This window comes from Haliotis rubra, unplaced genomic scaffold, assembly GCF_003918875.1.
Source record: "Haliotis rubra isolate DU_JTF1 unplaced genomic scaffold, ASM391887v1 Scf799, whole genome shotgun sequence".
NCBI lineage: Eukaryota > Metazoa > Mollusca > Gastropoda > Lepetellida > Haliotidae > Haliotis > Haliotis rubra.
Genome location: NW_025767522.1, coordinates 171,516 through 199,204, shown reverse-complemented (window position 1 = coordinate 199,204; position 27,689 = coordinate 171,516). Strand labels below are relative to the sequence as shown.

Sequence of the window (27,689 nt, the reverse complement as noted above, 5' to 3'; positions counted from 1 at the left end):
ATCTTGAATAGGAAGTAGACTGATCTAAGGTTTAATTTAGTGATTTGGAAGATAGCGTTCTGTCAATGATTCAGCCAAATGATGCCAGGTCAAAGGCAAATGATGCTTTATCGTTTGTCCAGATCCTATATTGTACAGCCGAATCGTTATGCTATCTACAAAGATTCGATTAGTGAGTCTAAATCCATGCACCTGTATTTCCATGTGCAGCCACAAGGAGCACCCCAGGATTATAATTTCCCAGTGATAATCGACCTGACCTCCACTTCATCTGTTCCCACGGTTGTCGATGTCGTTTTACCAGCTACCGTTGTCAAGGGGTCAGTGAAAATCAAAGCCAAATTATCAGGTAAGAAAAATCAGGGCATAACAGTGACAATATTAATGTAGACACAACGTCAGTTGATGGCATTGGTCACAGATGGTAGATTGGTCACAGATCAGTGTGGAGTAGACTGGACATCGTCAAATGTGTTGACTGTGTGGTCAGAATTTAGAATTCTTGGATTTCATGTAAGAATTGTCACTATTCATAAAATGTGATTGCGGTGAGTGATCTTACAAAATGTAAGAGAACGACCAGCGATCGGCACTCCTGGTTTGTTCAGTCTCGCAGCAACACAGATGGGACATCAAGGAACTGCATGAAACTCAAGAATTCTATTTTATTCACAAGGAATTTTACAAATATTAAGCTTTCCTTCACGCCAACAGTCCGGGTTCGATATATTATTCCCCATATGGCTGCAAATAATGAAGATCATAGTTTACATTGTTTGATAGTGCGTAGAACTCAGGTCACAAATCAGTTGAAGTTAAGCAACGTTGTTCAAAAAGTCCTTGGATGGGTGACCGTGAGTGACAGCTTGACTCTTGAAAGTTTCTAGGACTTCAATGATGCTCCACAACGACGCATACGTGTTACTTTAGGCAAGTGAGTTTGTTCATAAATTGCCCCTGTTCACCCAGCAGTGAATGGGCACCCGGTAGGATACGTCATATGACTGGTCACCTTCTAGCACCTCACAGACATCTTGGATTATCAGGGGCAATAATGCCTTGAGCATGCACAATTGCGTGGGAACTGGCGCTTTATAAATAACAATTATAATAAATAATAATAGTTACAAGCGACATAAAACCTTATTCACTCAATTATTGACATGTTTGCTTGTTCTCGCCCAGGTGAGATCCTGGCTTCCAGTATCCACGGTCTGGGCCAGTTACTGACCTTCCCTTCCGGTTGTGGTGAGCAGACGATGATCGGGCTGTCTCCAGACATTTACATAGCAAAGTATCTCACGGCCACTGGACAGATGACACCTGCCCTCAAAGACAAGATAGTCAACTATATCAAACAAGGTATAAAGTACGCGCTTAGGTCATTGCGAATAAAATTACGTGTATGTGTGCAGTGTAATTTAGGGGTGTATTGCCAGTCTGAATTTAGGTGAGCCATGATCAGGTTGAAAGCAGATTGTATGTAAGAGTGAAAATTATGGGGGCGCGGTGGGCAAGCGATGCTAATGATCCAGCGAGCTTAAGGTGCCGGGGTCGAGCCCACCTGTGACCGGGTGTAAAAACCTTGAGTCAACTTTGTGCAGACTCTTTCAGTGTTGTCACAACCCCTAGTGTACAGTACACAACCCTGTGCACTTAAAAGAACCCACGAATCCGTTGGTAAATGACCAGATGGTGGCCACATGAATACGTGCAAACAGCTACTTGCGGGTACAGCAACGTGCAGTAAGCTTGGACAAAGTACTGTGACTATGATCATTTTGATGATCCTTCTCAACTTGCGTACGCGTATTTATGTAAGCTCCTACGTGCTAATCGTCTATTCCAGTTAAAAATGCCAAAAACATGTCCTGTTCGTTCATCAGGCATGGGTGCACATCAACAAATACAAATTCGAAGTCACTTGAAACATGATTTAAAGCAAAATTGTTTTCAAATGTGTCTATTGAATTTTTTTAAAAAATACCCATTATAGACCGGACCTCGGCGGGTACAAGGATATTATAAAACCAATGAAAACTTTCAATGCTCATTCATAACAAGTGAATAAATAATCAGTGGTTCAGCATATAAGTCGAGCCATGGGTACATATTTCTCCTAAGAAGAATGGTTAAAGAAACGTTAAACGAATAGCCCTGTGATGTGCAACAATCACGTTGCAGCAGTATCGTCTAGGGCCTTGACGCAACTGTGTTACTGATGGGAAAATCTTTAAGCATTAAAGTGACAAAAGCCTTTCCACATTCATAGAAAAGAGTCGATTTCAAGTATTCGAACGAAATCTGACTATGAACTTAATCGTTTTATTTAAAGAAAACAATGATGATGTCAAGTCTACACTTGAGGCGTTGACACCCATCGCATCTCCTATGTCGCATTTTGTCACGAGGATGAATAGGGTATGGCTGGAAAATCATATAAATATGTAATTCATATTTCATATATACGTATTTTTTGTGCAAAGGGTATCAGAACGAGCTTATATATCAGCTTCATGACGGCTCCTTCTCCACCTTCACATATGATAACATCGGGAGTACATGGTAAGTAAAGCCAAGGAATCGTAGGCACTTGTTTACCCGTTAATGAATCACAGGAACTGATTGATCTTTGAGAATTAAACATCAGTTTAGTTTTTGAATACTGACAGGGATAGCGAGATGAAGCAGCTAAGCTTTTTTCTCAGTTTATACTGACTTTTCAGTAGATAAGAGTCGGACTTTCAGGTAGGTTGGGCGTTTGATCATGTCATGGACATAATCACAATTTTAGGAGCACAATATTAGGTTTAAAAATATAAAGTGTCTGTTGGATATACACGAACGATTTATGTTGATTTCATGACAACAACGTATAATTAAAGCCAATGGAAACCTAGGCATTAAGACTGAAGACGGAGGTAAAATACGGAGAATTTTAGTAGGCGAACTTCTTTGAGTGGCATGTTTGGACAACGATACAAGAATCTGTATCGAAACGTCGCATCATCCGAATAAAGAAGTTGTTCATCCATAAAGTTTAATCCTTATCCAATTTTAGTAGGGTTATACGCGCGTTCCAAGTTCAAGTTCAATGCTTTACTTACCAACATCACTGAAAACTGTAAATAGTGGAGTCTCAACCAGACAAACCAAGGGCCTAGATTTTCGAAGCTCTCTTAACGCAAAGATAGTCGTAAGTACCATACATTAACATTAACTTACGACTATCTTAGCGCTAAAAGAGCTTCGAAAATGAAGGCCAAGTTTCTTGAAGGCCGAGGAACTGTCCACACATAGGGCCACATGGATACACTGTCAACCAGATAACATATTATAATATGATCTGCTTTAGTAGCGCCTTATGTTTCGACAAGCAAGGGACAATGGACATCATTGCACGGATCCTCTTTCATCAAATCCACGTGTGTGATGATGTGGCCATTATTAGAAGGAATATAAAGTTGTACACGACGTATAAATACAATTCCCATGCCTCCATTCGTTTGTTTTCTCTGATCGTGCTCTAGGAATTCGATATCTCAACGCTAGAGAAGGAAGGATAACACTATTTATCATACAATGGATGAAGCCAACGGATATGTTCGGTATCCGTTGGGGTCATATATGGATATCGATGCAAATTAGAGAGGTCATTTGCAAATTTTAGGGACTACTTTTACAGTGTAAACAAACATGGCGGCACGTGTCGGCGATCGTGTCCGGATTGACGGCCGTGATTACGGTGCTGTCAGTACTTTGATCCAAGAAAATTCGTGTCTGGTTATTATAGATGGGGTGGATTACGAAGCGAAGATAGAAATTCATAGACACATCTTGCATCGTCCATTCAACATAATCTACATATTCCTTAACTCTTTCATTTTTGACGAGTCTTCACATCTAATTAAACATCTTTGATAGAATGGTTTAGTTTCACTGAGAAAATATCCTAGAACATGTAACACTATTTCGATTTGCGTAGCGATCCTTTGTTTACATAGGTTGTACGGCTCCCATCGAAGCTGATGGAGAGCAAACGATGCAACCAGTTTGATATCTATATATGTACTGTCATAAATGTTACTGTCGCAGTTGTGGAACAATATATATGTAACAGTGTAAAACATTGTGAAGAGCGCGCCGAAAACCCTGCCTAAGACCAGTCTCTTCTTCTTATGAATTTGCGCGCTTGTTTACAAACAAGAGAAAAGTCCGGTCACGTGATATGCAAATTAGCCTGTGACAGTGATGTTATGCTAAGTCATCACTGTGCCGGAGTGTGTCCCCCGACCGACTGTCAGTGTTAGGAGCAAATTTGTCACGGGAACATTAATGTGTATGTGTTGTTCAAAGGGTTAATTGAAGGTTTCAACAGGTTCCACACGAGTTTGTTGTTATTTTTCAATTTGAAACGGAAGTTGATATTTATTGACAACAATACGTGCTTTAACATAAACACTAGATGACCCACCGCAGTCAGTTGAGTGATCAGCAGGAAATTGTGTCACCAAGCTTGTGACGTGACGTATTACTACGCACATATTTGTGACGTCATAGATATCTACACATTCCATGAAGTTTAGTTTCATGGTTTGTGGCAATTAAAATCGCATTTTTTTTAAATTATAAAATAAGATTGACATTGTGTGGTAATAGGTTATTACACTCATGTGATTTGGGATGGTTAATATCTGCATTAGGAATAAACACTATGTATTTAAGTTGCCAAGGCTCGCTAAATACAATGTTTATTCCTAATACAGGATATCACCAATCCCAAAACACACTCGCATGATAGCCTATATATGAATGAACAAATTCCAAGCATGATCATCATGCTTGATAACGGTAACCGAAACGTCGATCTCGTTGTAATAAGTAAATTTTCAATCATATAGTGTTGTCCTTCCTAACTGCTCAAACTTCCTAATGCTTCTGGGGCGGTGGGGTAGCCTAGTGGTTAAAGCGTCCGCTCCTCACGCCGAAGTGAGTGAGTGAGTTAGAATTTAACGTCACCTCGGCAATATTTCAGCCATATCGTGACGATCGTCATGCCGAAGACCCGGGTTCGATTCCCCACATGGGTACAATGTGTAAAGTCCATTTCTGGTGTCCCCCGCCGTGATATTGCTGGAATATTGCTAAAAGCGGCGTAAAACCCTACTCACTCACTCACTCGTAATGCTTCTCAAAGAAGTTAAACGCCAGGGAATATTCACTGCGGAAACAGATTCCACTGGTCGTATGGTGAGAGGCAATTTAGTGACGGAGTTAATTTGAAGGAACCCCTCAGTCTTTAGCATTGCTATCAAATATTAACGTTATATTTGAGATTACGCTATCTTAGTAAGTTACAAATTCTAGTACTTAGATCGCTAATTTTGTGCTAATTTCCTGCCTCCGACTTGTCTGTGGGTTCGATTCTCGAATGGGACTCAACCCACTAAAAATTCTAGATTTTATACTTTACTAAGAATGTGAAATACCAATTTGAAATATAACATATAATATAATGATATGCTACATTTGACCACTTTCTCAAAGGCATTGTTTATTCATAGCTTTCGGCCATGTGAGCCGTGCCAATATGCATGTGTCTGAGGTGTACACAAAGTTCGCTATCATGTCTACCAGTTGTCAGACTTCAATTTGGCTGGAACAAGTGATTTCTTTAAGTGCACGAGCACGCATGTGTTTTGCTGTTCAACGGCCTTTTGCTTTACAGGTTGACTGCCTTTGTCATAGAATCGTTCAAGGAGGCCAAATCCTTTACTTTCGTCAGTGATGACGTCATTATCCGTGCATTGGATTGGTTGATGGGCCAGCAGAACAGTGATGGTTCTTTCCGGGAACCTCATACTCTCTACCATAAGGATATGCAGGTGATACTGGTGTGGCAACTTTATATCAGTGGAAAGCCAATCTGGGGTGTCTGTGTTAGACATGAAACATCCAAGGCCCACTGAGACATATCAAAACTGACGTTCATAGAATCCATTCTTCGTTCGCGATGCCGCGTGAACAGCAACAGAGTCACTACTGTGTTGAATGTTTCGAAATGCAATCACGACCAAGCATCAAGATTGTACGTAAACGTATCTTGTTCTATTTTACAAATATGAAAATGTTGATATACAAATAATGTAATGTCAGCAACTGGCTGGTCAGTCGCATACGCCAGGCGTCGTTTAGCTGCAGAATCTACGTTTCAACGTACTATAAATGTATTTACCTTAAGAACATATGTTCATTCATGGTCTTTGTGTACAGGGTGGAACCAAATCAACAGTTGCTCTCACAGCCTATATAACAGTAGCTTTGGAAGCTAGTAAAACCTTTGACAGGGTGAGTATGAGACACGTATTTCAATTCAATAGACATCAATGTTTACGTTTATGTATGTCTCTCCGTTAGTAACACTCACTATTTAAACTTTAACATTTCAACTATCCAAGAATATGTTTACAGGAATCACGAAGATCCATCGCAGATGCCCTTAAGCTAGCCCTCCGCTACCTCCAGTCGCAATACACCAGCCTTGACGACAACCATGCCCACGCCCTCGCTCTCACAGCATACGCATCCACCATCACTGGAACCAGTTTCAGCAGCCACATAGTAAACCAGCTGAACGCCATTGCTCATGTTGATGGTAAAACTCTGATAAAACAATATTTCATATTAAGTTATTTAGCAGGTTTTGAAATATTCCTACCCTAAATACTGGGACAAGCTTGTAGGCAAAATTAAGTGACAATGACTTCTTTCTGTCTACCGTCGGCCAAACAGCAGAAATAGCTACCATATGTGAAAGTCCCCATGTAAACTTCAATAAACAAACTGGAAGTTGTTTGAAACTGATGAAGTATCTGCCGGACACCTCACTTTGGATTCCGGGTTAGAATTGGACCTATGTATTAGTCACTGGATTGTCTGGTTCAGATTTGGTTATTTACAGGATACCTTCATATGGACGTTTGCAGTGGTAAACTAGAAACAAACATACAATTAGTCATTGATGTTGTTCGCTGTTGTAAAATATACATTTATGTGACTTTGGCACCCGTAAAATTCATTTATATTAAGGAACACGTTATTTAAGTGCAATATGAACCAAGGTTTATATGCACCTGCTCAGTAAAATAGGTAACTTTCAAAACCATCACTTCTGCATAATAGATCATCTGCCTCTTCATTGTGGTTTCTCCATCTGATACTAATATTTCATAAGCCACACACATGTAAGGCATATTTTCTCTGCGAATATTTATGAACCCGGATATGCATTGTAATCCAGTGCCTTACCAAATGTTTATCCCTATCGAAAAGGTCAAGTAAAATACTGGACGGCAAGTAAGACTACCACTGTCCCAAAACGAGAACCGTGGAAGGACGAACAGCGATTTAGTCGACCAATCGACATTGAGACTTCCGCCTTCGCTCTTCTCACCCACACAGCCAGGGGGGAACTCGGGGAGGGGCTCAAGGTCATGAAGTGGATTGTCCAGCAGAGGAACCCCAATGGAGGTTTCACATCAACACAGGTCAGAGTCAGGTCACCAGATATTAAACTACGTTTATCACGAACACGTTTACTGACGGGTGTAACGAAATTGTTTTTTTTTGTCTCGACCACATGAATGTTTGCTGCATATTTAAGTTGAAATACATACAAGGAACAACGGTTGTAACGATCTTGAATTAATGATCCCTTTTAGTTCGTTATAACCATAATTTACTGAATGTTTACGTCTCAGTCCTTTTAGGGAATCCTTGGGTCACACGAAACACTCTGGTCTATTTTCTTTGAGCTGAGAAGAGAATAAGGATATAGTATACTGAGTCCAAAAAGAAACTTCACAAAATGTAATTTGAAACATAATGAATAATTTTTCCCTAATGATACATCTATGTATCAGAAATGGGATCCCTATCTTTCGACTCTAGAAAAACGTTAGCAAAACCCACTCAAACCCATCCATTCGTCGTGCAAATGACGTTAGTGCCAAATCAGGTTTTGCGAGTGCAGTCGAGCACGTGATCTTCGCATCGAAGTTTTCTTCATATGCACGTGTTTGCATTGGCCTCAAGAATTGAAAAAACACTTTTAAACCACAGTTCTAACGTTACTTAAAATGCAACGATTGTCAAATGTGCTACGTGAACGTGCCGTTGGCATGTTGCAAGCGGGAAGATCAGTTATTGACGTCGCAAGAGCAATGGGATGCAGCCGTCGTACTGTGTATGACTTGCGAGGTCGTCTACAACAAACTGGCACCACTTCTGATCGCCCAAGGTCGGGTCGTCCACGTCTGACGTCACGAGCAGAAGATCGTCAAATCGTCCTACGTCACCAACGTGACAGATTTCTGCCGGCTACACGAACCAGGGCTGTGATGTTTAGAGGTCGACTGTCCTCACAGACCATTCGAAATCGGTTGCGGGCTGCCAATCTCCATTCTCGACGTCCATATCGTGGGCCAATATCGACGCCGTTTCATCAACGTCAACGTCTGCTGTGGGCCCAACGTCACCTCCGATGGACCCAGAGAGACTGGAATCGAGTCGTCTTTAGCGATGAATCCAGGTTTACCCTCAGATTCGCGGACGGCAGGCATAGAGTCTGGAGACGACGTCGTGAACGGTATGCCCAATGTTGTGTACAGGAAGTCGACAGATTCGGGGGCGGAAGTTGCATGGTGTGGGGTGCTGTCTGTGGGAACAACCGTTCCCGACTTCTGGTCATCCGTGGAAACCTCACAGCTGCTGCTTACCGCGACCAGGTGCTCACCCCTGAACTCGTTCCTTTCATGGCGGCTCATGGCCCAGGTCTACAGTTCCAGCATGATAATGCTCGGCCGCATACCGCGATGTTGACACGAAATTTCCTTCAAAACGCTGGAATCAACGTCATGGACTGGCCATCGAGGTCCCCTGACCTTAATCCAATAGAGCACGTTTGGGATGCACTTGGGAGAAGGCTTCGTGGTCTTAGGAACCAACCTCATAATTTGCAGGAACTTGGCGCTGCCTTGCAAGAGCAATGGCGCAGAATCCCCAACCACGTGTTCACAAGCATCAGGCAGTCGATGAGGAGACGGTGTTTGGCAGTGGTGAATGCGCGGGGCGGCCATACACGATATTGAACTGAGAAATTTCGCATTTATATTCTTGTGACTTGACATTCTGTATACCCATGTTTTGGAACGGCTGTGTAGCCTAATGGATCTGATTATGACACTGTCAGTCTATCGAGTACATCACACAGATCTCAGCAATGACATAATAACAATTTAACCATCTTACCATCTCTTGTTCTTTTATAGTGCCCTGAAGAAAGAATGTGAAGTTTCTTTTTTGACTCAGTATATAATATCATGTAGGCTGATAATGTTGAGGAGGGGATAAGGAGTTCCGTGAAATGGAGGTGATGCTTTGATAATTATATGCACTGGTGTCTGTAGCGAGTAATGCCGTTTTTAGCAATATTCCAGCAATATCACTCGGGTTTATCGAACTCCGGTCTTCAGGATAACGAGTCATGAAACCATAGTTCATAATGAATAGACCGTGATTAGTGGTACAGGCCTCTACAAATGGCGTGATCTGTAGCAGAAAGAAACGAAACAGGAATAAATAATCAGTTACGTTTCTGTAATTGAAACAAACTCCATCACCATCCCTATAACGGATGGTTCGAACAATGATCTTCACGTACAGCTGTAATCGGGCACGAGTGGTGAAAACAGGAGATAACACTGTAACGATTATACATATATAGGAAACAATGCTGTTCTTTCTTCCAATAATTACACGTCGCAGATTCAGATATGTACTGGACATTCATTTATTGTGTGCGTGTAATGATTTTACATGTTCGACTTGCAGGACACTGTGGTGGCGCTGAAAGCCCTGTCTGAGTTCCACACTGCCTTACACCAGGCCCAGTCCTCGCCACACCCGCTCAACATCGCAACAACCATAACCACTACTGGCTTCAGCAAGAGCTTTCAGATTGATGACACCAACAAAGATGTCCTTCACGAACTTGAGGTGAGGGAGGGAGGGAGGGAGACGGGACTCCGTTTTTCCTCTTATGTGACGGCGTTTCATCTTATTTCACGTATGTCACGGCGTCTCATCTTTATATGAGAGGAAAGCCCAGTGTTGTTCGTATTTATCATTGTTATGCCTAAGATTGGTAGCATGCTGACTAAATATGCTTCAAAACTTGCATCAAGAATAACAACCCATGACCAATCCTGGAAGAACGTAGGGAGTTTTGTTTTATATTCTCCTATTGAAGTACAATATTTCAGTTTAATAAGCCTTGGCAGAGGGCTGCTGAAAGATTGAGGATCCTCGTACGGCAAGGGGAAGCAACCCTTCACAGTGAATTGCGACACCTTAGTCCTCTCGGCTTTCTGTGCATCTACAACAGATACAAAAGAGCATACACTATTACAAAGTGTAAGAGAATGTGTTAAGAGTTTATCGGAAACGGTACTAACTATTTGGTTATGTTTAATAAGTTATGTTTATGTTTAACTTTGAATTACATAGCAATTATACCTTGTATGTTTTGCATGATACAGCTGCCGGTTGACAGTGGTTCAGTCAACGTAACAGCAACTGGTTCAGGACTCGGTGTTGTCGAGGTAACTGTTTCACCACTCTTAAAGATTCTAGTGCAGTTATGTTGTAAGTATATGTTGTTACCATTCGTAAGCATCTCAGTACCTATGTATATACAACGTAGAAATCCTTAATGTGTATTCTTGTATACACTATCATTACAGGTGGCAGTTTTCTACAATGTTAATGCACCGGAAGGCAACTCGGCGTTTGATCTTATCGTCACTGTAATCAAACAAAGTGTGCAGTCAGTAACAGTGCACATCTGCGCCAGGTGAAATTGTCTTTCTGCACGTTTCCATAAAATGTTAGATTTTTTCCATTCATGCTGCTCGAAATGTGTGTATTACTTGCTGGCGATATTTTTATGAATGATTGATATTTATCACTCGTACCTGGTATGTTTTCATGTACTCGTTCTCACTTTGCCAGTAATGGGATCACACAAGTGTATTTATGTATAACTGCATGCATGTAGGACGTCGATATCTATATTAACGCACATGTGTACCACCTTTGGTGCTACGATGCACGATCACTACTTAAAAAAGACCCAAACGAACAAAACACGTTCGCACGCACGCACGCACGCACGCACGCACACACATACACACACACACACACACACACACACACACTCCGTGAAGAGCGGCATTGGCCATCAGCGACCAATATGGGTGTAAGGGACATTCAGATTCGCCGGCTTAGTTGGTGCATGTCAAAGTATACTGAAAGCCATTATGTGTTGTCCTGGAACTTACAAAAGTTCTATTGAAGATTTTTTTCCTGCGATACAGAGGATGTAGGGACAAAAAGGATGTTATTCTGACCCATTTCGAGTTCGAGTCCCAGAGCATTCCTCTCACATGAACTTCGATGCTTAAAACTGAACCTTTGACATTTCTCGTAAACACAACCACATTCATGAAACACGTTGTAGTCGCGCATTACCTGCACCCAGGCCCTTGAAAAGCACAAGGAATTGTGAAACTCAATCACTCTGAGAATATGCCACGCTTGACACAAGAAAGGAATCAGGCTATCGGTATGGTCAGTCAAGGTGCTCAGATGTGATGATTGCCAGGCACTTTAATGTGCATCCATCCACTGTTGGTCGACTCAGACAACGTTTTCGGGCCACCGGAAGTGTTGCTCATCGTCCGCTACCTTGGGCACCACCTGTGACGCTAGCTCGACAGGACCGCAATATCCGAGTTTCACACTTGCGAAATCGGTTCCAAACAGCTGCTGATACGGCAAGAAGGACAATTGGGACAAGACAACGTCCCAAAAGGTGCGAAGACGCCTTGCTGCCTTCAACATCCGGTGTCGTCGCCCGTACCCTGGTCCAACTTATTGCATCGCCACAGACTTGCCAGACAGCGATAGACAGCTAATTGGGCCAATCTTGGCAACAGGCCATGGCAAGATGTCATTTTTCAGATGAATCCAGGTTTAACGAATCCATTCCAAATGGACGTCAACGGATTTATCGACGTCGAGGAGAACGACTGGCGCCAAACTGTGTCCTTGAACATGATGGTTTTGGAGGGGGTGGTGTCATGGACTGGTGTGTTATCAATGCCAACTTCCGATCCCAGATGGCAGTGGTTAACGGCAATCGGAATTCTCAACGTTATGTGGACAATATCCTTCGTCCGGCTGTACTCACAATGATGGATCAACATGGCGGTCGTAACCATTTTGTGTTTCAGCATGATAATGCACGTCCCCATGCAGCCAGGGTAACAGGGGACTTTTTTGAATAATGAGAATGTTCTTGTGATTGACTGGCCGTCATTGTCCCCAGACATGAACCCAATCGAGCATCTGTGGGGTGAACTTGGACGGCGAGTTCTAAATAAACTTGTGCCACTAAGGACAGTTGCTGAACTGACACTGACACAGACCCTTTAACATCACTGGCAGACCATCCCACAGCTGGTCCTGAGGCATTTGTGTCTTTTAATGCCCCCGACACTGCGAGCATGTCTCGATGTTGACTGCAAGTGACCCCTCCTTTGTTTGTTGTCGTTGTTGGGTCACTGATGTTGTTGTTGATTGGACTTTTTCAGGTGAAATTATCCACATATGTTCACTTAAAACATATCTGCCAGTTACATTTATATATGTTGACATTTGTTAACGTAAGTAAAGAAAGTATAAATGTCGAATTGCGTTTTTAATGGCTTTCAGTATACTTGGAGAAACGGGTTAGAATTGGTCTTCAGTAACCCATACTTGTAAGACGCGACTAACAGGATCAAGTGGCCAGGCTCTCTGACTTGGTTGACATATGTCATCGTATCCCAATAACAAACATCGATGCTCATGCCTTTGATCACTCGTTGCATGGTCCACATTCGATTATTTACAAACCCCCCGCCGTATAGCTGTAATATTGCTGAGTGCGGCGATATACTACAAACAAAACAAAAAAACAAGCATGTCAAAGTATCCCAAATTCATAGAAACAAGTTCATGAAGTCAACCACTGGACTCCATTAACCGTTGTCATCTTGCTTGAGAATTGCTAGACATAAGTTGGCGACTAACGGGATCGGGTGGTCAGGCTCGCTGACTTGGTATACACATCGCGTAGATCGATGCTCATGATATTGATCACTGGATTGTCTGGTTCAGGCTCGATTATTTACAAAAGGGCGCCTTACAGCTGGAATATTGCTGAGTGCGGCGTTAAACAACAAACAAATAAACATAAGTAAACAAAACATAAAATATTTGTGTATAGACGATTACTGGACAAATCTTGCCTCGGCTAATGATAAAAATTATTTTATCCAGAGAGGTCTGTGTATCTATTACGGTTACATAAAATGTAGAAATGCTGAATGTAATAACATAAAACTTTAAAACTGAAATATATGTTCATGAAAACAAGACCTTATACATCTCTCCTTTGTACACAGATGGAACCTGGCAGGGTCCAGTGGTATGGCCGTTATCCGGGCGGGTATTCCTACGGGGTTCGAACCCGATGTCGGACTCATCAAAGACACCTACAATCTCAAAAAGAAGGAATATAAATCAGGAAATGTTGACCTCTACTTTGAACAGGTGAGACTTTTAGTTTTTAACATACACCACCCTCCTGCGTTGAAGGGACAGTGGGGTAGCCAAGTGGTTAAAGCGTTCGATCGTAAACGCCGAAGATCCGGGTTCGATTTCCAACATGGGTACATTGTGTGAAGCCCATTTCTGGTGTCCCCCGCCATGATATCGATGTTACTGGAATATTGCTAAAAGCGGCATAAAACCATACTCACTCACTCACTCACCTACATTGAAGGTTATCATTGACAGTAGTGTCGTGGTAATGGGTATATGTAGGTGTCTGATTTTGGTGACCTTTCGGGACAATACCTGCATATGTTTGTGTAAGCCTCCACCGGGACATTTAGACATTGTGCCTTTTCTATATAAAACTTGAAAATGACTGCATACACTTAGATGGTGTAAAATATGCTGTTTAATATTAAGCTACGTGTGTTTTTGTTCCGGTAGTCTTTGTTATTGAACCGAACAAAATAGTTTGGGATGATTGTTTGGGAATGTTTTTGTGATGAAGAAGGAGAACATGATTTGATAATAAAAATAATATCCCCCAAATGTTCATGATCCACAGCTTTTTGTTCAGCATTTTGTAACCCTGTAATGCTACCAGAATAATGTTTTGGTCTTAACGCCTCTTTGAACACTTTTTTAAACTAAAAATCTCTCGGATGACAGAGATAGACGACAGTAGGGATTCAGATGCTGGTTAGAATAGGAGTGACTTGATGAGTGAGTGAGTTGGGTTTTACGCCGCTTTTAGCACATTCTCTTCCCACAGAGGTTACTTGTCATATCTTCCTACGAACCTCTGTTCTAATACGGCCATATTTCCCGGTTCTCGTAAAATCCCCTAGCGGCAAAAGATCACAACACGAATTATCTCCCTTCTTTCTATCCAATCAGAACACGTGTCACATCGACTTAGATTCAACTTGACTAACACAAGTAAATGTGGGGCCACAAATATCCCCCATCTGCCGGGGACTTGTGTTGATGTTACACACAAGACGTTTAATGGCTAGCTTGTCCGTTGTCAACGAGGGCGATGGAGACGCCACTGATCCGCCATAACATGACTGAGTTCTGTCTAGAAGAAACGTTTGCGCATCGCGCAGGGGAAGAGGTTTAGTTTTCTCGAAGCATACGGAAAAATACCGAGGCCTTGCGAATGATCACTTTTGAAACAACGTCGCTGATTGCACAACTAAATCTGATTACGTAGGAAGATATGACAGGAGTAACCTCTGTGGGAAGAGAATGCTTTTAGCAATATTCCAGTAATATCTCGGCGGGGGACACCAGAAATGGGCTTCACACATTGTACCCATTTCGGGAATCGAACCCGGGCCTCCAGCGTGACGAGCAAACGCTTTAACCACTAGGCTACCCCACCGCCCCAAGTGACTGATGGATCAGGTAGTCAGGCTTGCTGACTGGGTTGATAGCGTATCATCATATCTGTCGGTAGGGATCGTCAATGACAAATGCCAATCACTGGATTGTCTGGTCCAGAGTCCCGTATTTACAGACAACCGCTATATAGCTGTAACGTTACAGGGTGAGACACTAGCAGTAACCAAAGCCCCTCTGATGGAGGAAACACAGGTTGTAGTTGTATTGCCATATTAAGCGTTAAAACATTACGACCTGAGCTTTCATGTTACGGTGAACATGTAGACGAAATATACTCATGCCAATAATGGTTGTCACCCCCCCCCACACACACACACACACACACACACACACAACCCCCAACCCCAAACCCCCTCTCCAATTAAAAAAATTAAAGGGGTTGACAACCATTATTGGCATGAGTATATGACTTAATTGTGTAAATGTTCAAAACAATGTTAAATCTACATCCTGAACGCCTCTCACACGTATTTGGTTGGTATTTTGCCATGTGATCCAGATCGGGGGCAGTCAAACATGCGTTGATGTCATAGCCAACAGAGTCGGGATGACCGTCAATACGCAGAAGTCAGTAGTCCTGCTCTTTGACTACTACAACCCGGGTATGTACGCTAACAATAGTTATGGTAATAATAATAATAATAATAATAATAATGGTGTAAGTTATGATTGTAGCTGCATTGAACAGTTGATGCGGGAGGGAAGCCCAACGTGAGGCAGCTTTTAGACGTTTACAACTTTCGTCACGACCCGACCGCCTCCGTGGTGTAGTGGTTAGAGCGTCCGCCCGGAGAGCGGAAGGTCGCGGGTTCGATCCCCGACCGCGTCATACCAAAAGACGTTAAAATATGGTACTTGTTGGTCCCTGCCTGGCGCTCGGCATAAATGGGTACATCAAGGACTGGTCGGCTCGGAGTCAGTATAATGTGTCTGAGTGGGGTATTCATGCTTCACTGCGGCATGGTATCTCAGTAGGGTAGCACTATAAAACCAGCATGCACGTCGTCATATGAGCGAAATATTCTCAAGCACGACGTTAAACCCAATTTCACCTCACCTCACCTTCAACACGACCCGCGAAGATCCGGGTTAGAATTGATCTTCAGTAACCCGTGATAGTCGTAAGAAGCGACTAACGGGAACGGGTTGTCAGGTTTGCTGACATGGTTGGCACGTCTCATCGTATCGCAATGCTGTTGATTGTCTGGTCCAGATTCAAATATTTACAGACCGCCGCCATATAGCCGGAATATTGCTAAGTGTGGCGTTAAGCAACAAAAGAAAACAAGAAAACTTTGATCCCATCCAGGAAAAGGGATTTTGGAGAACTTGATCACTCCGATCATTCCGAGGATTCGAACCTCTGATCATAAACTTCTTGCTCGCTTAAGGAATGCAACATTGTACTCCGAAGACGACTGGGCCAAGTATCCCTCAGTAATACACGTCTATCATAACAGGTTAACATATTCCTTTATGATTAATACTTTGACAGACATTGTGTAATTATATAAAAGAGCGAATATATGAACACCAGTTCCCAGCCTTTATAATAGGCATCGCATATTCAGGACATAATATTTAGTTGAAAGACATCTGATCATGGCTATCATTTGATGGTAGATCTATTTAGATTTATTTACAACAGTTGGATCAGCTGGCGAAAACGTGTTTGACCTGACTGACACATTCTGGATTTGCTGGTTTACCCTGGCCCCGTCACACTCTTGTTTGAGTACGTTCATGCTGCCCGTACGTTCATCTGTGCAATCAGATTACGATACAAAATATTCGGAGCGAATAGACGATCATTCGACCACTAGGCCCGATGATCCTGAAGTGGCTTAAATGAGTTTACTAACGCCAATTTCTTTCATAGGGGTAAAAGCATTCTAAAAGTTACCTTCCATGATTAAAATTGAACAAAAAGCAATAAACACGTAAAATTTGCACTCGTATTTCCGCCTATTACGGAAACATCCGACAGTTAATGAGCAGAAGCAGGTATCACGTGACATGACGTCATAGCTGACCTATTGCTGATGGTTTTACTGGACAACCTGACAGAGTCCATGGATTCTGAAGATGTTCCCGATGTCATTTTTGACATGGATGTTAGACAGTATCAGTACGAGCCGATTTTAAACTCTGCCTAAATGCATCTTTGTTCAAATCAAACGTACTGTCTTAAGACGTGTTATCTGATCTTATCGCAGTGAATCACCGGACTGTGTTCTACATGTCTTCTGTCCTCAACGAGGCCACGCCCTGCGATATTTGCCCGACCTGCGCCGGTTGTGGGAATCTGGTGAGTACTACAGAAGACAACACAAGACCAACTAATATCTAGATCATGCTGTTGATCACTGGATTGTCTGGTCCAGACTCGATTATTTCCAGACCGCCGCCATATAGCTGGAATGTTGCTTAGTGCGGCGTACAACTAAACTCACTCACTCACTAATATCTAAAGCAGAGGGTTGTTTGTACCACTGGCTGCGCCAAACCAAATTACATGAAAAGATTGTACCCTGCTTGGCACTCGGCATTGAGTGAGCGAGTTTTGTTTTACGCCGCTTTTAGCAATATTCCAGCAATATCACGACAGGGGACACCAGAAATAGGCTTCACACATCGTACCCATGTGGGGAATCGAACCCGGGTAATCGGTGTGACGAGCGAACGTTTTAACCACTAGGCTACCCTACCGCATCTGAGGTGAGACAAGGACCAGTCGGTTCAGAGTCGGTATACTATGTGTTGAGTATTATATTCAAATGGGGCACTATATGTCGATGGGCAAGCACTATGTACTACTACAAGACAGTACAGCATCACACGCATGCCCATGCACCTCACTATAGTGGAAACCAGTTTATCCGGATGCCAGGTATCCAGAAACCTCGCCTACTGGACGATATTCGCATGAACGGAATTATAGGTTAGATATTACTGGCAAACAAGGATAAGTTGGGCCGTCGCAGAGAACGCGTTTACGAGAAGTAGGCGGTGCACGGCAATGAGTAAACCCATTTGGTTTGTGAAAGGTAGAGCAGATGTAGGCTCGTGGACGTGCATTGCATGACGATGAACTTGATTCCGCGCGTAGCTGCACACGCCTTGCTCATAAGACTCTCACGTCGGTGTAGCAAGTAGCACTACACTTGATCGCGGACAACCTGGGGCCCCTTCGCTAACAATGGCAAGTGCCAGTGGGCGGCACTCCTACATGCTAATACGGGTCAATTGTCAGGTTGGTGCTCAACTTATCCTTGTTTTCCAGTAAATGTATATGCTCCAGAGTAGTTAATGTGATATTAAACACCATATCACCTTCCATCGCCTGTTACCGGTGAAGATCCGGGTTAGAATTGATTTTGTAACCCATGCTTGTAGTAAGAGGCGACTAACGGGATCGGGTGGCCAGGCTCGCTGTCTTGGTTGACACATGTCATCGTATTCCAATTGCGTAGATCGATGCTGATGATGTTGATCACTGGATTGTCTGGTCCAGATTCGATTTTTGACAGGCCACCGCCATACAGCTGGAATATTGCTGAGTGCGGCGTAAAACTAAACTCACTCACTGTTACCGGTGAAGATCCGGGTTAGAATTGATCTTCACTAACCCATGCTTGTTGTAAAAGGTGACTAACGGTATCGGGAGGTCAGGCTCGCTGACTTGGTTGGCACATGTCATCGTATCTCAACTGTATAGATGCTCATGGTGTTGATCACATGATCATCTGGCTCAGACTCGATTATTGACAGCCCACCGTCATATAGCTGGAATATTGCTGAGTGTGACGTTAAACAACAAACAAAGAAATATATCATTACATCGTAAGCTGCAGTTGACTACAATACTCACTAATCATGTGTTTGTTCCAGATTATCGGGAAGTAGGTGATCGAAGCGCAAGGAATACCCTGACCACAACACTTGTGTACACTAACTTACCAATAAATAATCGAGCATATATTTGATAGTGTCATCATTTCATTACAGAAAACGCCATGAGACTTTCGGCTCAGAGCATGTACACAGCTCAACGTGCGTATCGCGAGAGTCGACCGAATGATTAGACAGTGGACTGACTGACTGAGTTTGGTTTTACGCCGCTTTTAACAACATTCCAGCAAAATCACGGCGGGAGACACCAGAAATGGGCTTCACACATTGTACCCATGTGGGGATTCGAACCCGTGTATTCGGCATGACGAGCCAACGCTTTAACCATTAGGCTACCCCACCGCCCCGATTAGACAATGGAATATATATCAGTGTTACTCTGACGGTATATGTAATCATATTTTGGGTACAAAAGTCACTTTAGTTGTTTTCTTGTATGTTTTCACATAGAGGATGAATAAACATTGTACGCGGTTGCCAAGACCATTTACCTTCGTTTCTGGATGTTATTAAAACTTAGTACAACACTCATGCCTATGCTCACACTGTCCCAAAGTAGCAGATATTTTGTATTAACTGTTCTAAATATTAAACGCAGTCACATGTATATCCTTTACTTGAATAAAAATAATCCATAAGGACACTTGCTGGCAAAAGCATTCACAGCATTTGATTCAATGGTGTATTTAAAAAGGTGGTGTTAATCTTTTTCCCACGTTGAACTAGGCAAAGCAGGTTGCGGTGTGGTTGGTTGTCGATGGTTAACGCAGCACTCAGCAATATTCCAGCTATATGGCGGCGGTCTGGACCAGACAGTCCAGTGATCATCAGCATGAGCATCGATCAACGCAATTGGGATACGTTGACATGTGTCGACCGAGTCATCGAGCCTGACCACCCGATCCCGTTAGTCGCCTCTTTCGACAAACATTGGTTACTGAAGATCAATTCTAACCCGGATCTTCCCAGGTTGTTTGCAGTGTTCACTTTGATTAATAGTTTATATTTGATGGACCTGTAAATATTTTTAATGGGATTTGTTTTTACACATGGAACCCCCATCTACTACCCGAAGATGACCGCCTCCGTGGTGTAGTGGTTAGAGCGTCCGCCCGGAGAGCGGAAGGTCGCGGGTTCGATCCCCGACCGCATCATACCAAAAGACGTTAAAATATGGTACTTGTTGGTCCCTGCCTGGCGCTCGGCATTAATGGGTACAACAAGGACTGGTCGGCTCGGAGTCTGTATAATGTGTCTGAGTGGGGTATTCATGCTTCACTGCGGCATTGTATCTCAGTGGGCTAGCACTATAAAACCAGCTTAAGTCTGGGCTAGTACAAGCAGCCGCACATACACATACACACGCATGCACGTCGTCATATGAGCGAAATATTCTCAAGCACGACGTTAAACCTAATTTCACCTCACCTCACTACCCGAAGGTACCCCTGCACGCAAGTCTTGGGGTGAATGATATCCACAAGGTTAGTAACGTGGTACATTCCAAATATAACCCTGGAATCACTCGACGAGAAATTAACAACACCACGTGATCGTCACGCTCAAGGCCCGTGCTTACACCGACTGTTAAGTGCATTTGACTGACACATTAATCAGGAGATATTGGATTGATAACAGCGGTATTGTGTCTGGTATTCATGTATCTAGACATTTGTTTGACATCCTGTAAACATGAGTCCAACGCTCAGAGTATTCAACATACAGATTGTTTGTTTATCTTCGACAAAGGGCAAGAACGAAGTCGAAAACAATGGCCGGTTAAGATAAAAAATATTTTGCTTACGCAGTTCTAGTCACTTTCAAATTATGCCCTAACACTGTAAACAGTTCAGTGACAACATAAAAATAATGTAAACAGCCGGGTAAAATATACTATTCACTTTAAAAATATTTGATAATAAAAGCAATATACATTATCAATAAAGGTTGAAATCGGTCGACGTAAAACTGCAAACATTGATACCCGAAGTAAATTTATATCCAAATCGAATAATCATAATTATATTTAGTTTCATTTTAAGCCACCTTTAACAGTGTATGAAATAAGCCAAAAACTCAGCCAGACATCTGGGCTGGTAACTTCAAAAACTTACCAGCCCAGAAGAGATTTAACTAGTCAGTGCCAGTGGGCATGTTATCGGAATGGGTTTTTTCACCCGTCCATCGGGCTGGCCAGCTGTAAAATTAGACCGTCCGGCAGAAATCTAGCCCGCCTCGGGCGATTGGACGGGCCTTATTTCATACACTGCCTTTAAAAGAGGTACATATTGTCTTGTGCACAGCAGTGTATGTCAAAATGCATGAATTATTTTAACTACATGAATGCCCTACCATGAATGTAGTGAGTGAGTGAGTGAGTGAGTGAGTGGTTTATGTCGCTTTGGACAGAATTTGGGTTGTCTCACGGCGTGCCAGCTGAATGACGGAGTGACTGAGTATGATTTTGCGCCGCTTTTAGCAATATTCCAGCAATATTACGGCGGGGGACACCAGAAATGGGTTTCACACATTGTACCTATGTGGGGAATCGAACCTGGGCCTTCGGCGTGACGAGCCAACGCTTCAACCACTAGGCTACCCACACCGCCAGTGAATGACGAAGGGAAACCCGATGCAATACACATCTAAGAAGTCAACGATATCGACGAAGCCAACGCGCACCGATATGGTGCAGACAAACCAAAACGAAATTTTCATGAAAAATGTTGGATTCGAACCAATGACATGAGGCGCATTTGTCGACCAAAAAACCAGTGCCCCTTATACATATACGTGAAGTGGCAGACCTGAAACATTGATTTCAAGTACAGATCATTTTTAAAACCCCTTATCTCTCATTCTGTCTTTCAAGTGATGATAAATTAGACACACCGACGCTGAGAGACGTTATAGAGTAGAATGTAAGCCCCGGATGAGCCGGATGAGCCGTGAAATGCACGATCTCACATTCTACTGAGGTGGTATTTCAGGGCCCCACCGCCCCGGCTGTATCACTAGTGAGGTGGTATTTCAGGAGGTGAGGTGAATGAAATGGGTTTATCGTCCACGCCATATGACACGTGAATGCATGAATATGTGCGGCTGCTTGTACTCAGACTGAAGCTGGTTTTATACTTGCCCACTAAGATACCATGCCGCAGTGAATATTGAATACCCACACATTATACTGACTCGAGCGCCAGTCCTTTGGACCATTAATGCCGAGCGCCAGGCGGGGTCATATTACCACATTTTAACGTCTTTTGGTATGACTCGGTCGGGGATCGAACCCGCGACCTTCCGCTCTCCGGGCGGACGCTCTAACCACTACACCACGGAGGCGGTGATATTTCAGGGGAGACCCGGAGAAGGGTCCTATAGGGGTCTGACGGTGGAGGCATGCTTTTGGTGATTTAAAGACTCTGATAAGTAAATAAATGCGTAAATGGTATTTTGATCTATTCGATTGGCAACGGTCCTGACTCGCGAAGCGAGATTGACAGGGTTATCTAATAATACAATCCAGGTCAATTTGGGTTGAGGGTGATACTCCGGCGTAATCCTTGAGATTGTGAAACCTGAGTGAAATTATGTCCGCGGGAGACCAATGACTTGTTGTTCTGGAGAATGGGGGTTCTTCTGGAGATTTTACATTCATAACAGAGAAGACCCATCAAGATCCGGGTTAATATAAGCATCCGGGTTTGCAACCTATGCTTGTCGTAAAAAAGGCAATTAAAACGATCGAGAGGTTAGGCTTGCTGGTATACATAAGCTGTATCAGAGAGTGTTTGTGAGCCCCACTCACCAATACTGCTGGAGATTGACAGCGTATTGTTCGTGAGTGAGTTAGTTTTACGCCGCTTTTAGCAATATTCCAGCAATATCACGGTGGGAGACACCAGAAATGGGCTTCACACATTGTACCCATGTGGGGAATCGAACCAGGATCTTCAGCGTGACGTGCGAACGCTTTAACCACTAGGCTAACTACAGCCTATCTCGCTTCAAACACCTGACACTCACTCAATTTGCTCAACAGTCGAATTTTGTGAACATGTCATCTGAACAATTTCCTGAGTAATGTTTTACTTTTTGAAAAGGTCGGCATGCATTACTGAATAGGGAACTCCGTTTAGTATCGTCAGTAATCCAGTGGTTGATAGTGCAAGCACACTACTCGTCGTAGGTGATGACACACACATTCATGCGGGCAGCCGATGGGTATTTGTCTTCCAAGATGGTCACGTTTATAAAATACAATCCGTTACTAATTCCATTAAATAACTGAAGATGGCAGCATGCTATGTTATGCGTTAGAGAACTTTCTAGATTGGTGTTAAAGTGAATGAGTGAGTTTAGTTTTACGCCGCATTCAGCACTATTGGGCTCTATGACGGCGGTCTGTAAATAAGCGATTCTAGACCAGACAATCCAGTGATCAACATCATGAGCATCGATCTACGCAATTGGGATACGATGACCTGTGTCAACAAAGTCTGCGGGCTCGACCATCCGTTCCCGTTAGTCGCCTTTTATAACAACCATGGGTTGCTGAAGATCCTTTCTAACAGGGATATTCACGGATCCTGGTCTTAAGGAAGCGACATATCATGGTAATATGGATACTTCAATTTGGTAAATTAGAACGTCACTCTTTGTAGCATCTGCACATAGACGCTCAAAACTATCAACACATGTACATGTTCTATTTATCAAAAGTTACATAAAGTTCATTCATCATGAGTGAGTGAGTTAAGTTTTACACCGCACTCAGCAATATTCCAGCTTTGGCGGCAGTCTGTAAATAATCGAGTCTGGACCAGGCAATCCAGGGATCAACAGCATGAACATCGATCTGCGCAATTGGGATACGATGACATGTGGCGACCGAGTCATCGAGCCTGACCACCCGATCCCGTTAGTCACCTCTTTCGACAAACATTGGTTACTGAAGATCAATTCTAACCCGGATCTTCCCAGGTTGTTTGCAGTGTTCACTTTGATTGATAGTTTATATGTGATGGACCTGTAAGTATTTTGAATGGGATTTGTTTTTACACACGGAACCCCCATCTACTACCCGAAGATGACCGCCTCCGTGGTTAGAGCGTCCGCCCGGAGAGTAGAAGGTCGCGGGTTCGATCCCCGACCGCGTCATACCAAAAAGACGTTAATATATGGTACTTGTTGGTCCCTGCCTGGCGCTCGGCATTAATGGGTACAACAAGGACTGGTCGGCTCGGAGTCAGTATAATGTGTCCGAGCGGGGTATTCATGCTTCACTGCGGCATTGTATCTCAGTGGGCTAGCACTATAAAACCAGCTTAAGTCTGGGCTAGTACAAGCAGCCGCACATACACATACACACGCATGCACGTCGTCATATGAGCGAAATATTCTCAAGCACGACGTTAAACCTAATTTCACCTCACCTCACTACCCGAAGGTACCCCTGCACGCAAGTCTTGGGGTGAATGATATCCACAAGGTTAGTAACGTGGTACATTCCCAAAATAACACTGGAATCACTCGACGAGAAATTAACAACACCACGTGATCGTCACGCTCAAGGCCCGTGCTTACCGACTGTTACGTGCATTTGACTGACACATTAATCAGGGGATATTGGATTGATAACAGCGGTATTGTGTCTGGTATTCATGTATCTAGACATTTGTTTGACATCCTGTAAACATGAGTCCAACTCTCAGAGTATTCAACATACAGATTGTTTGTTTATCTTCGACAAAGGGCAAGAACGAAGTCGAAAACAATGGCCGGTTAAGATAAAAAATATTTTGCTTACGTAGTTCTAGTCACTTTCAAATTATGCCCTAACACTGTAAACAGTGACAACATAAAAAATAATGTAAACAGCCGAGTAAAATATACTATTCACTTAAAAAAAATATATGATATTAAAAGCAATATACATTATCAATAAGGGTTGAAATCGGTCGACGTAAAACTGCAAACATTGATACCCGAAGTAAATTTATATCCAAATCGAATAATCATAAATATATTTAGTTTCATTTTAAGCCACCTTTAACAGTGTATGAAATAAGCCAAAAACTCAGCCAGACATCTGGGCTGGTAACTTCAAAAACTTACCAGCCCAGAAGAGATTTAACTAGTCAGTGCCAGTGGGCATGTTATCGGAATATTTATTTTCACCCGTCCATCGGGCTGGCTAGCTGTAAAATTAGACCGTCCGGCAGAAATCTAGCCCGCCTCGGGCGGTTGGACGGGCCTTATTTCATACACTGCCTTTAAAAGAGGTACATATTGTCTTGTGCACAGCAGTGTATGTCAAAATGCATGAACTATTTTAACTAAATGAATGCCCTACCATGAATGTAGTGAGTGAGTGAGTGGTTTATGGCGCTTTGGACAGAATTTGGGTTGTCTCACGGCGTGCCAGCTGAATGACGGAGTGACTGAGTATGATTTTGCGCCGCTTTTAGCAATATTACGGCGGGGGACACCAGAAATGGGTTTCACACATTGTACCTATGTGGGGAATCGAACCCGGGCCTTCGGCGTGACGAGCCAACGCTTCAACCACTAGGCTACCCCACCGTCAGTGAATGACGAAGGGAAACCCGATGTAATACACATCTTTGACGTAAACGACATCGACGAAGCCAACGCGCACCGATATGGTGCAGACAAACCAAAACGAAATTTTCATGAAGAATGTTGGATTCGAACCAATGACATGAGGCGCATTTGTCGACCATATAACCAGTGACCCTTATACATATACGTGAAGTGGTAGACCTGACACATTGATTTCAAGTACAGATCATTTAACCCCTTATCTCTCGTTCTCTCTTTCAAGTGATGATAAATTAGTCAGACCGACGCTGAGAGACGTTATAGAGTAGAATGTAAGCCCCGGATGAGCCGCGAAATGCACGATCTCTGACAGAGGTGGTATTTCAGGGGAGTTGAGGTGAGGTGAGGTGAAATTGGGTTTATCGTCGTGCTTGAGAATATTTCGCTCATATGACGACGTGCATGCGTGTGTATGTGTATGTGCGGCTGCTTGTACTAGCCCAGACTGAAGCTGGTTTTATAGTGCTAGCCCACTGAGATACAATGCCGCAGTGAAGCATGAATACCCCACTCAGACACATTATACAGACTCCGAGCCGACCAGTCCTTGTTGTTCCCATTAATGCCGAGCGCCAGGCAGGGACCAACAAGTACAATATTTTAACGTCTTTTGGTATGACGCGGTCGGGGATCGAACCCGCGACCTTCCGCTCTCCGGGCGGACGCTCTAACCACTACACCACGGAGGCGGTTATATTTCAGGGGAGACCCGGAGAAGGGTCCTATAGGGGTCTGACGGCGCAGGCATGCTATTGGTGATTTAATGACTCTGATAAGTAAACTAATGCCTAAATGGTATGTTGATCTATTCGATTTGCAACGGTCCTGACTCGCGAAGCGAGATTGACAGGACTATCTAATAATACAATCCAGGGCAATGTGGGTTGAGGGTGATACTCCGGCGTAATCCTTAAGATTGTAAAACCTGAGTGAAATTATGTCCACGGGAGACCAATGACTTGTTCTGGAGAATGGGAGTTTTCCTGGAGATTTTACATTCATAACAGAGAAGACCCATCAAGATCCGGGTTAATTTAAGCATCCGGGTTTGCAACCTATGCTTGTCGTAAAAAAAGGCAATTAAAACGATCGAGAGGATAGGCTTGCTGGTATACATAAGCTGTATCAGAGAGTGTTTGTGAGCCGCAGTCACCAATACTGCTGGAGAATGACAGCGTATTATTCGTGAGTGAGTTAGTTTTACGCTGCTTTTAGCAATATTCCAGAAATATCACGGTGGGAGACACCAGAAATGGGCTTCACACATTGTACCCATGTGGGGAATCGAACCAGGATCTTCAGCGTGACGTGCGAACGCTTTAACCACTAGGTTAACCCAGCGCCCCACATTACATCAATGAACAAATTTATAAACCCAAAAATATTGACAGTACACACATGGTGAGAAAATGGGTAAGAAACAAAGGACAAGCTGATGTTAAAATATTTACTTTTTCCTGCAAAAATTTGAGTAAGGCTAACCCACCGCCCCTGTTCGTGAGTGACTGAATATTTACACCATTTTCAATAGTTTTCCGTTAAATAAATATAGGTCAACTTAATGTGCCAAGAACGATCTACGCGGCGTAGGTTGGAGGTGGTTAATGCGTTGGTGGAAGTCCTGAGCACGCAAAAATACCATGGACATCAACTTGATGTTTCTGAATGAAGAGGGGCGGTGGGGTAGCCTTGTGGTTATAGCGTTGGCTCGTCACGCCGAAGACCCGGGTTCGAATCCCCACATGGGTACATTGTGTGAAGCCCATTTCTGGTGTCCCCCGCCGTGATGTTGCTGGAATATTGCTAAAAGCGGCGTAAAACCAAACTCAGTCAGTCAGTCTGAATGAAGAAGTGGAAGTGAAATACGGACAATGACACCCAATTCTGGACATACTCCATGTAAGCTGCTAGCTTCCATAGCCGTTGAACAGAAATTCAAGTAAGATTCTCGTTTTAACATTAACTCTTCAAAAACATCGTTTGCTGCATGTAAACCGTCAGATCCAGAAAACTATCCATCTCGATTT

At 43.2% G+C, this 27,689-nt stretch overlaps 1 protein-coding gene across 1 annotated transcript in view; it reads left to right on the top strand.

Annotated features, from left to right (window-relative positions):
* The window catches only part of LOC124261380 (CD109 antigen-like), a 43,884-nt gene extending 24,779 nt beyond the window's left edge, over positions 1-19,105 (top strand). Inside the window, exons 29-42 of the mRNA XM_046695690.1 lie at positions 211-349; positions 1,186-1,362; positions 2,487-2,565; positions 5,729-5,885; positions 6,274-6,348; positions 6,472-6,655; positions 7,333-7,547; positions 9,892-10,056; positions 10,599-10,661; positions 10,803-10,912; positions 13,569-13,716; positions 15,626-15,728; positions 17,343-17,434; positions 19,018-19,105. Coding sequence (XP_046551646.1) covers positions 211-349; positions 1,186-1,362; positions 2,487-2,565; positions 5,729-5,885; positions 6,274-6,348; positions 6,472-6,655; positions 7,333-7,547; positions 9,892-10,056; positions 10,599-10,661; positions 10,803-10,912; positions 13,569-13,716; positions 15,626-15,728; positions 17,343-17,434; positions 19,018-19,032 — 1,722 coding nt within the window. The 3' untranslated portion in view covers positions 19,033-19,105. The remainder of the gene's footprint in view (positions 1-210; positions 350-1,185; positions 1,363-2,486; positions 2,566-5,728; positions 5,886-6,273; positions 6,349-6,471; positions 6,656-7,332; positions 7,548-9,891; positions 10,057-10,598; positions 10,662-10,802; positions 10,913-13,568; positions 13,717-15,625; positions 15,729-17,342; positions 17,435-19,017) is intronic.
* The last annotated feature ends 8,584 nt before the right edge of the window (positions 19,106-27,689 follow it).